Below are 11688 nucleotides of genomic sequence, written 5' to 3'. Positions count from 1 at the left end.
CGAAGACTCGGAAATGAGTATGACTCTGGTAGCCTGCTCCTTATAGGAGGAGAGGGTACGGAGCGGCTGACACAAGGTCGGCGCGGCCGGTACAGTCACTGTGGGTAACCTCTGTTCCTGGATCGTGTAACCTATTCTTTAATTTTCTTATCTTTCCTACTTTCCCATCTGTAGGGATTCAATTGTAAAACTAATAGTTAAGGGGTTTGGTTTTTCTTGTTTTCTCAATATGGGGTAGAGGAGGTAGAGATTAGCAGGAGAGAAGGCAGATCATTTGAAAATAAAATAAAATTTAATTAAAAAATTTTAAAAACAAACTAAATAGTTACCAAGTGCCACCCCGCCCCATTTCCCCCCTCTCCCCAAATTAGGACAGAGACTAGACCTTCAATTTCACTGGTACAGGGAACTTTCTGGTGAGGAAATGCCCTTAACCAATGCAGGCTGTCACCTCTACTACATCCAGTTTTATAGAGTTGACTGGGTGCACATTAAGAGTCTTGCCTATGATCACAGGTCTAGTTTGTGTCAGAGGGGAGACTTGAACCTAGTACACAAACCAAAGCTACCCTTTGACCACATTTCAGATCCTCTCGGCTTGTGCTGGCCTTCACTTGGTACGATTCCTTCTATGCAGTTTTGTAACTTTGTAGGGGCTTTGTAACTTTGAATTGTCTTTGTATAGCTCCATGCATACAAGCCTGTAGTTGACCGATTTATTTTCTTAGAACGAGAATTCTGTACAAAGCTACACCTGGACAGCCTTGTTCACGATGGCAAATGGAAGCATGACGGGTAATGCAAAGGAAACCAGTGTCTTCCCTCCCTTGATAAGTTTCTATGAAGAGGCTGGGGTCTATTCCCTTTCACAGTCTGGGCAAAGAAGTCAAGGTTTCTTCTGAAGACACAGGATTCAGTCAGAACAGCTGCCCTTATAACTAACAACTCAACAACTAATTTTACCTGCACTATCACTAGCAATGCCTGGCAATCTCTTGAATAAACATTATAAGCAGAAACACAATCTAGTCACTTAGTCATTCTTGTATTTTAAAGCAATGCTATAAGTTGAACTGTCACTATAATTTAATTCTTTGGAAATTTACACTGAGAGGTGCTTTCTACTGAAGGCCAGCAAAGGAGTCACCCTTACAGCTGCTACCACTATGCTTCTCATGCAGAGGGAGAAAGAAAAATATAACGCTATTTTCTCACAGAATAGGTCTGAGGCTTTTAATAGCCAGGGCTGGGATAGCCTGATCTCCTGTAGCTCTGGCCGGGAGGCAGATATTTCAAAAGCAGGAAAAAAACCAGACCCTGAGAAATATTATGCTGGCCTAAAATACTGTAACTAGCAGATTTTTGCCCTTATGTGACATGATATATGTGGCCAAAGGGAGAAGAGGGATAAATCTAAATTTTGTACTGCTATGGTTAGGCATAAAGTTTCTTATACATTTTCTTGCAGCAATTATAAGGAGTTGGCATTGTACACTAGAGTACACACGTATGCAATGGGCTTGTTTCTAAACAAGAGAACTCAGACTCAACTTTCCCCATACTGGCAGTGGGAAGAAAATCTGGTAGTATGGGGAATGGGAAAAGTTGAGAGCAGTTATAAGCAGAGTTAAGTATCACAAATTTAAAGTCACTTGTATTCTGTAAGCTGAATAAGGCAACACTGTGAATTTTAAAAACAAAGTCCCAAAACCCAAACACCTCTAAAGCAGTCTTACAGATAAATGAGAAAACCTGTCAGTCCACTAAAATTTTAATTAACTGCTGAATAGATACACCTGTCATCGCCTTCACTTTGGCGATAGTCACTGCAATGGCACAACCTAAAAAGACATTACATAGTGGCTGCCTGAAGAATAAAACTATAAATGCTCGAAGTCACATTTCTCATTTTTATTAAAGGTCTTCAATGTCCTCTAGCATGGTTTTTTTTTTTTTTTTAGGCCTAGTTTAGTTTCTATCAGGCTTTGGCTTAGTATGTATAACTTTTTTTTTTTAAATGTGAATTTGCCAGTCTTAGACATTATTCAAAGTGCAGTCAATTTGGGAGCTAAGGTGAGTGTGAGACCAGGACAGTATTCATAATGATAAACGAATAAGAAATCAACTAAGGAAAAATTCTTATTAGAAAAAGTCTGCCTGTGAGCTCTGTATTTTATGTGGAATGATTAGGACTTTGGAGGTGGAGAAAACAATCTATTAATCTGAGTTCTTACAGGCCAAGCTGGGAAGTCCTGCAGTGCGCCTGTACTTGGAGGGTTGAGGCACGCACTTGGTTAGCTGAACAGTGGCCCCAGTCTCTAGACAGGACTGCATTTGAAAGGCTTGCATGCAGAGTAAGGACAATGCCTTGGCTCTTACTTTTTTTTTTTGACATTTTCCCTCCAGGATTTGTGTTTGTTTAGTTTCAAGGGGCTGACAGCACTCACCCTCAAGAAAACCTTGGCTCCCACCACATATGGGAGGAGGACACTCACCACAGCGACACGATCCCAGTTCTTGCTGGACCAGCTCAAGTTTTGTCTGGCACTGGAAGCAGCGGCGCCGATTCTTTTGTTTAGAACGGCTGGCTTCTTCAGGTCGGTCGTTGCTGTCCAGTAGCCTTGGCCGCTTCACTGGGGAAGCCTCACTCTCAGACTGTGAATCTGCTCAGAACACAGATGTGGAGACGATGTTAACCCCTGGCCAGTGAGGCAGGTGAGAAAATTAAGGCATTGCTTAGGTTCTATCCCAGGTTGTATTCAGAACTCAGGAGGCACGATTTCTAGGTGTCAAGGTTATAAAAGATGTGTAAGATTCTGATTTTACCTAATTTCACTATTCAACCTTATGGTAAACATGTATCTCTAGGCTTTTTGGGGGAGGTGGCAGAGAGTTAAATAGAGTTTCCAGGTTAAAAAATTGAAACAAAGTTTGTTATTATTTATTCTATGAAACTTGGAAACCTGAAAGCTCCCAGAAAATAGCAAAGAGTGACTACTCCCCTGCCACTACCCCCCACCTCATTCTGTCACAATACCTTCAGTGCTCAGTGCTGTGTGCTACTCATTTGGCTAAAATTCTAGTGATTAAGTACTCTCTTTTCCTATATAAAAATTTTCAGTCTTGAAGGCAGGGGACCACATCTTACACATTTCTGTATACTTCAAAGCCCCAGCATAGTGTCTTGCTTGGTGCTTATGAGCCATTGGTAATCCAGAAATATTTTATCAGTGATGCTAATACCAAAAGCTCATACACATCTACTGTGTTCACAAAGTTTACAAAGCATTTCATTCACACAACTCCATAAGGTCAATAATACAAGTATTATTATTTTTACCATACAGGTGAAGACAGGGATTCTCAAGAGACAAAGTGATTTGCTATTCCTGTAATTTAAAACCCAGGACTTTGGACTTTCACACTATTCACGATCCTCTTTTTGCTACTGATTCATTTTCGACTTGGGGAGCTAGGTGGCACAGTAGATAGAGTGCTGGACCTGGAGTCAGGAAGACTCATCTTCCTGAGATCAAATCCAGCTTCAGACACTTACTACTGTGTGGCCCTGGGCAGGTCACTTCACCCTGTTTGTCTCAGTTCCTCATCTGTAAAATGACGTGAAGGAAACAGCAAAACACTCCAGTATCTTTGCCAAGAAAACCCCAAATCGGGTCATGAAGAGTCCAACATGACTAAAAACATTTTTTGACTGTTCATCTTTGCTAGCTAAAAAATGCCAAGTCAGATGTTTCTACTGTATGCAAATGATGAGGTATATGGTATTAATGCCTCATATTAATTGGAAATTTTACATTTATCCTCACTATAGTAGGACTGTTCTGCCAAACGTGAAATCAGCAAATACTTAGGAGTGAAGAAGGTGTGTTTGTTTCACATTCTAAAGTAAAAGGCTACCATGGAAGACGCGACACAAAAATGACACTGGTATCATGACACGTAGTAGTAGCTGTTGCTGAACCAACACCAGGGCAGCATGCTGACAACACTGACTATAAGTATTGTTTTTTAGCCTTAAAAAAACTGAAATGCAAAAATGTTCATTACCCATGCAGGCTACAAACAACACCCACCTAATCACCTAAGCAAAGGTAGTATGATTTACCAAATTATACAGCCCCTACTGCAAACCTACTTATTAACAAGCCAATGTTGCCCATTGCCTACATAAAACAGGGAAAAGGAATTATTTTGGTTACAAAAACTTTCCCCTTGAGAATTCCTCATCTGTCCAACTCAAAGGGCTCCTTTTAGTGAGTCATCCACGCTAAGCATTTTCTCACGTGAGGGTAGTTTATTATCTGTTTTTCTCTGCCCTCTTTTTAAGTAAATTTGTCATTGCCCTCAGATTTCAAGAACCTTTCCCTAGACTCGCCATGTTAACTACAGAGTTTTACAGGCCTGTACAACCCACGGGCTGCTTATGGATTTCATGTGGCCCACGAAAAGTGTAAAGGAAAACATCTTCACATAAAGAGGAAACCCTTGTGCATGCCGAACTTGGCCATTAGCAGCCCACTGGCCTCAGGTTGTGCAGGCCTTCAGTATTATGTGAATACCTCCCAGGCCCTGCTGCACTGGCCCTGACACAGAAGACATACCATCCTCAGCAATCATCAACTACTTTTTTTCATCTCATTTAGTTCTTCCCATAACATTCCCCCTCAAATACAAACCAATGAAACAGGCCTCTGAAGAAAACAACTGATACAAGTTCATTCTGTTTCCTAAGTCATAAGGTGCCCAGGGTCCAAATAAGGATGCCTCGCTGTTGATGTGGCAGAGGCAGCACCTCACAAGCCTCTTTCGGTTCCTCCCTCCCCTGCTCTATGAGGACAACAATCTAAATGTAAATGATTACAGAGAAGGCAGCCAAACAGGATTCACCACGTATACCCAATATTGCTCTCTAGGGGGCCTTTTTTCACAAACCAGCAATAGTGCCATTTCTATTAATAACCTTCTTTAGATATGCTTTCTTAAAATAGAAGGATAAATTATGGAGGAAAGGAAACAAGGGAAAATGTGTTTTGAGATGAAGATCTAAATCTGGAACACACTATAATCATTTCCCATGGGGGAGGGAAGAGTGCCTGAATAAGATGGAGAGTGGGGGGAAGGGAGAAAAAGAAAAGGAGCCCTTCTAAGACAGCCTATAAATGCTGTTATTTTGAGGAGGCAAGCATGCAAAGTACTTGAAAAGTGGGGGGAGCAGGATGTACAGACTAGAAGCCTCATCACTAGACAGCAGAATTAAGGGAATCCCCAATCATATCCTTCTTTCAGATTCAAAGCTTGTTTTCAAAAGCAGTGGCTCCATAAAACTCACCTTAAGGTACCCAATGTGACATCTAACTGCCTTCACGTCCTACGAGAATCTTCAGAACGATGAAGGCCGAGAAATCAGCTATATAAGTACAGGAAGGAGAAAACGTAGCTAGCTAGCAGCTCACGTGAGAAACACCCTGCAAGTTCACTGTTTTCAGTGCATATGCATCTTAATAAAGATAATATGGTCAGAGAATGAATAAGATCACGATTTTTTATTTAAAACAAGGAAAGAAGAGTTTTACTGTACTCTGTCTGCATTTGTCAAACCACATCTTATAGTATGACAATTGGGAATCATGTCATTTGAGGAATGGTTGAAAGAACTGAGAATATTTAGTCTAGAGAAGAGTTGATTTCTCAACAGGACACTTGACTTTTTGAGGGATAGCTGAAGAGGGGATTTGTGTTTCTGGTAGGAATTGAACTAGATGGCCTTTGAAGTTTCTTAAAACTCCAGGATTATTTAATGCTACTAAAAAAAATTAACCTAAAATAATTTTCTCTCTCTTTTTTTTTTGGCTAAACAATGGGGTTAAGTGACACAGCTACTGCATGTTATGTGTCTGAGGCTGGATTCGAACTCAGGTCTTCCTACTCGGTCAGTGCTCTATCCACTGTGCCACCTAGCTGCCCCTTCTCTTTTTAAATAAACAAGGCAATTACCTCTAGGAAATGATATGAAACAGAAAATAGTTTTATTGTCTATAATTACTATTCCTGTGATTGAACATTCATATTTTGAAATTACTTGCTACTTTGACATTAAGCTGTAAGTTGGCAAGATCCTTACAGTTAAATGGGCCAGTCTAATCTTGCTGCTTTCCCACCCTTCTTAGGCCACTACCTAATAAGCACACTAGAAATATGACATGATTCTATTTTGAATTTTTCCATTTTTAGTTCCTAAGTAGTACAAAGACATTCACTTAGGTTGTATGCAGTTAACCCAGCACAAAACAGACATAGGCATGGGCTTCCAACACTACCCACAGGTTTCTAACTGAACTAATTGTCCTCTGGACAGGCCTTAAACCTGGAACTCATCAGTCCTGACAATTACAGTGCTAAGCCTGAAACCAAAGGCTAGCACTATAAGGTGTCCAGGCATATGAAAAGTAGATGCTGAAAATTTTGACAGTGAAACAAATGATGTGCCATTAATTGAAATTGTTCATACTTCACTAAACCAGGGAAATACACTCAAAACATCAAAGTGGCATTTCACTTGCTAAACTTTAGAGAAACTCTTTAAGAGAAGATGAGGCCTGTCACAAGATATCTATCCTGGAATACTTTCACTTACGTTTTCTATAACCTGAATGCTAATGCCCTCTAATGCCCCCTACCGAAAATAACAAGATAAAAATCATATATATATATATATATATATATATATATACTTTATAAAAACATATTTCACATGCTACCATTAAAGGTGACTATGCTACAGATGACTTTTCAAAAATGTAAACCATCCTTTGACATTTTCTCATCATTTAACTTAGTGTTTTAATTAGAAGCTAATGAAATAAATAGTGGTCTGTGTGATCATTCTGCTTGCAAAAGAAATTCAAATCTCCTCTGCTAATTAGTTAATGACACTATATGCCATGGGGTAGGTTGCCTAAATAAGAGAAACAGATGTCCAGTACAGGGGCTTCTAATTGCATAATAATGGGCTAAATTATTCAACTATTCAATTATAAATTTTATGCCAATTAGAAAATGACTAAAAGACGGAAAATAAAAACAAAACAAAAAACAAACAAACCCAAAACAAAACTAGACAACATAAAAGGAATGAATTATCTTTTTCTTTGGATAAAATTAAAGGAATCATTGTCTTCCTTTGTCAGACTGGAATAAATCTAGAGGGCTTTGAATTTTTGCTCACAAATGCCACCCTGGTTACTGTCAATTACTTGAACAAAATGAGAAGGAGAGGAATGACCATCTACTTACAGAATGTGTACTTGTAGCCCATAGAGGGAGAAATACAGAGAGTAGAAGGTGAACTTCAGTCCCTTCTACACAGCTTTGACTGTTGGAAGAAACAAGTCCAGATGAGCAAGCTCATTAGCCACAGCAAGCTATGCAGAAAAAGGCTAAAAAATTCTTCCACGACCAGGAATTATCAGTGCTTTCTAATTAAGAACCTTCACAGAGATCTAACATAGCAAATTCCCAAACATATCCTTTTGTAGATAACAACATCTGGCCAGAAAGTACATCGTATCTGTATGTGGAGGGACTAATCCCACCAATGAAATCACCTACTCACAAAGTCGTCCTGATCCCATACAAAAGTAAATTAACCTTAGTATACATCTTTCTCCACTTTCCTGATTAATATTTAATTGAATGGAAAAGACAAGATATCAGATGCTCATCAAAAGAAAGGAATGAGCAAAAACAATATGATAAAGAGAGTAACAAGTCTTGACCTATTTATGATTTTCTCCAACTCTCAGCCACTCTCCTATCCTGATCGCAATTTCTCTTAAACTAGTGATAGACAATTATAGTAATTTAAAAAAAAAAAGTATTCTCTTCGGAAGAAAAGATTTTTCCAATTATACTTTTCCAGCCAAACTCAGAAAAGTGTGTGAAGGCTCATGATTTGGAAACAGTTTAACTAGAAACCTTGTGTGAAGACAACAGTCACTTCCTTTAAAATTCTGTTTTGTCTTCAACAGAAATTCACATTTGTTCCTTACTGTCACTGTTCTTCTCTTTATTACTCATGTTTTCCCTCTCAAATTCCCAAATAAATTGTGTCAGGCCTGTCAGAGTTCAATCTCAATGTCTCTTAATCTCCTATCAGTGTTGGAGTTGGCAGCCTGCATACACCTGGGGCTGCTAACCACTGCTGTGGCCTGCCTGACATCTCAGGTAGGCTGTTAGCCTCTGTACAAGCCAGCACTCAGAATTCAGAAAAATGAGTGCGGAAGAAGCCAAATGGTAACAATGGGAAGAAAGTCCTCCTCTGTGCCCTTCCCCCTGCTTCCCTCTCCTTACTTCTAAAAAAGAAAGATGAATCTGTTTAATCTCAGGCTCGATGACAGCTTTTGAGGCGCTCAATCAGTTTTTTTAGAACCTATCACAGTCTCTTGACAGATTGACATTTATGATCCCGACTGCCTGTGCAAACATCAGTAAGAGCAATAATTAATGAACCCTCACACATCACTGCTGTCTCTCCTCAGACCATTTAAAAGAAGCTTAAGCTGTTAAAACCTCTGTCCATGAAGAAAATGACACTCACTGAAAAAACTGATAAAGGAGACTTCAAAAATTCTGTTTTATAGGCATTTTCTTTCTGTTCTGTCTCCCCATGCTTGCTGGGTTTACAAAATATACACAGGGATTAGATTCATGGCCTTCTTGGCATTTTGCACTGTTATGAAATTCTTAAGGAAGAAAACACTCTCATTATCCATTTTTTACTTTTCATTTTTGTCCAATAGGGATTTCTCCCCGGCCCCACCTCATTATCTTCCTAATGTCTCCAAATGAATACATCTCAATTTAGGAATAAATGTTTGTTAACTGCCATGATAAAGACTTACGTCTTTGGATGGGAGAGGCCTGAACACTCTGTGGAAAAGGCTGTCTCTTTTCATTAAACAGATGATATGGTGATAGGTTTGGCTTCAAATATTGGTAATTGGATCCTAAGATGCCATGTCCTAGATCACAACTATTTTAAAGGTCAGTTGTTCTCAAACTGCTAGGCAGTGTTACTTTAAACATTAATCATCTTTCCCCCTTGAGGGATGGGGGAGGGAGGAAGGGCATCCTATTTTTCTGGATCTCTCTTGCTAATAAATATATTTGAGTAGTGTGCTTCCCAGGGAGTTTGAAAGTGTCTTTCTGCTGAAACCACAACACTGCAATAATAGCTTCTAACTCCTGCTGCCTGCTAAGCCCTACAATCTGTTCTTCCTTTGCTGGGGTCAGAAAACATTAGTAGGGGATACCTGTGGTGCTTTTCAATTCCTCTTAATTAGCCAGATAGGCACTGACTCTGCTGTCTTGGGGATACTCCTGGACAGCTGGCATACATGGTATCCTACTCAACGTAATCAAAAGACAAGTTTTCTGATGTCTCATATATCATCCTCCTACCATCCATCGTATTTTGTGACTGTAGGACCACAGAGGTTGGTTCTTTCAGGGTGTTAGCTTTTTGTTTTGTTTTGTTTTGTTCTGTTCTGTGGTATAGTTTTAAAGAGCATCAAAACACACTGTCATCATGAGACAAGATGATCTCTGCTCTTCAGAAGACAAGTACCCATAAATCTAAAAGATACGTTTAAAGCCTTTGACCCAGGGCTCTCTCCTCTTCATAACCCATCAGGGTTCCCCTTCTACTCCAGCTAAGCATGAAGGCTGAAGGCTGCTTGGGTGGCAATGGCTAGACACCAGAAACAAAGGATTATGGCTTCACCAAAGCATCAAACACAGGAAAAGCCAAAGAGCTGGAGAGTGGAGGGATGGGTGGGGAGGAAAAAGTTTCTGTAAAATATAACCAAAGGCTATGGCATCAGAGACATAGGCTGAAAGGGAGTAGAAATTTCAAACCCATTTTATCTATTCTCTGCTACATTCTGAACGAGGAACATACTGATTGATTTCATCATGAGGCTAGAGGCTGAATATGGTCAAAGCCAGGCATATGTGTGCTCAAATTTCACATCCCAAAGGCATAACAGAAAGAAATTCTATTACTCAAACTGCCTTACCAGCAACAGGAGTTTACACAGATTTAATCAACATAGGTCCACTTCTTCCCTTACCTTCCACGCCTCAAAATAATGCAAGAGTCTGGACAAATGTTGGGAACCTTGAGAAGCTACCTGTTTGTATCATACAATATCTTGCAGTTTAATGGTCTTTCCATTGAGGAAAATGACTAAGATACGATACACAAGCCCATATTACAAGGCTTTAATTGAGGGGTTAAAGGTGTTCAAATACCTTGACCACACTGGACCTCCCAATACAAAAACTCCCTCCACTAACACAGGTCAGTAATGCTTTCCTAGCTTTAAGGGTAAAAAGTTGCCTGGGGCACTGAAAAGTAAAGTGAAGTTACCCACTATCACAAATGATCTCACAGCTAGTATCTGTCCCAGGCAGGGCTTGAACCCAACTCTTCCTGGCCCTCTTTCTGGTACTGTTATTAGGACACAAACTACTACTACCTTAGGGTCCTCATTTCCTCCCATGCCTATGAATTCCTTCACTTATCTCTCTTAAAAACTTGATTAAGTCTTCTCAACCACCCACCCCCAAACCTATGTTAATGCACATGCTTAATAATCTCTTTTTATTCCTGTGAGTCATGCTTTTCATCCTTCATATCTTTATATCCTCTCTTATTTTGAGTCTTCCCAATGCCCATCCTCTCAGGAAGGTCTCTTCTTTAGATCAAAAGTAAAGGCAGATACAATCATGACCCCATGATATATATGATAAATACCTATGACATATAGGTAACCAAGATGCTTTTCTGTTCCTAGAGAAACAAATTTCTCACAAGATAGAATAGTACCTAAACCATGAGTGACAGGAACCATGCAGCAGAAAGAACACCAGAACTGGAATCATGAAGATCAAGGTTCAAATCCAGATTCTGTTACTGGGTCTCTATTATGATGGAGAAGTTGGGGGTATGGAGGTGTGGAAGGGGGGAGTGATGAGGGAAAAGACGAGATAAGACCTCTCAGGTTAAATCAAAAGAAAAAGAAAGTGTTTTAAGAACTTTTTTGGGGGGTAAGGCAGTTGGGGTTAAGTGACTTGCCCAAGGTCACACAGCTAGTACGTGTCAAGTGGTTGGTCTGAGGTCGGATTTGAACTCAGGTCCTCCTGGCTTCAGGGCCCATGCTCTATCCATTGCGCCACCTCGCTGCCCCAGAACTTTTAAGTACTATATAAATATTAGCTATTATTTAGGTCTCTTCCACCTCAACTCCTATGACTGTGACAGGTTTAGCATCCTTTTTTTACCCTTTCAGGTCAGAAATGCAATTTCAGTCTTCAAGAAGACTTATCAGTTATTGCTTACCTACCATATCCTGTGTGAGAGATCTTACCAATGTATATACCAGCTTTCCATCACTTAGAAACATATAGGTTCCTGGGTAAGCTAACTGTTGCCCTAGGCTGGTTATTAACACTTAAAGCTAGTGAAGGTTTATCTTTTATAACAAGACAAGAGAAAAATTCTTGACCAGTAGTGAAACAGGGCAAATCAATAAATAATAAAAGACAAAGCAATTACAATTACATTTTAAAAAGCTTTTGATTGAAGGGGAAGGGGATAAGAGACGA

The 11688-nt window shown here is 39.7% G+C and overlaps 1 protein-coding gene across 1 annotated transcript in view; it reads right to left on the bottom strand.

Annotated features, from left to right (window-relative positions):
• The window catches only part of ZFAND3 (zinc finger AN1-type containing 3), a 327266-nt gene that overhangs the window by 49455 nt on the left and 266123 nt on the right, over window positions 1-11688 (bottom strand). Inside the window, exon 5 of the mRNA XM_027876532.1 lies at window positions 2496-2663. Within this exon, the coding sequence (XP_027732333.1) occupies window positions 2496-2663 (168 nt within the window). The remainder of the gene's footprint in view (window positions 1-2495; window positions 2664-11688) is intronic.

This window comes from Vombatus ursinus, unplaced genomic scaffold (assembly GCF_900497805.2).
Source record: "Vombatus ursinus unplaced genomic scaffold, bare-nosed wombat genome assembly UNPS02014811.1, whole genome shotgun sequence".
Classification (NCBI taxonomy): domain Eukaryota; kingdom Metazoa; phylum Chordata; class Mammalia; order Diprotodontia; family Vombatidae; genus Vombatus; species Vombatus ursinus.
Note: the sequence above shows the minus strand (reverse complement) of the source record. Positions and strands in the feature narration are given on the sequence as shown.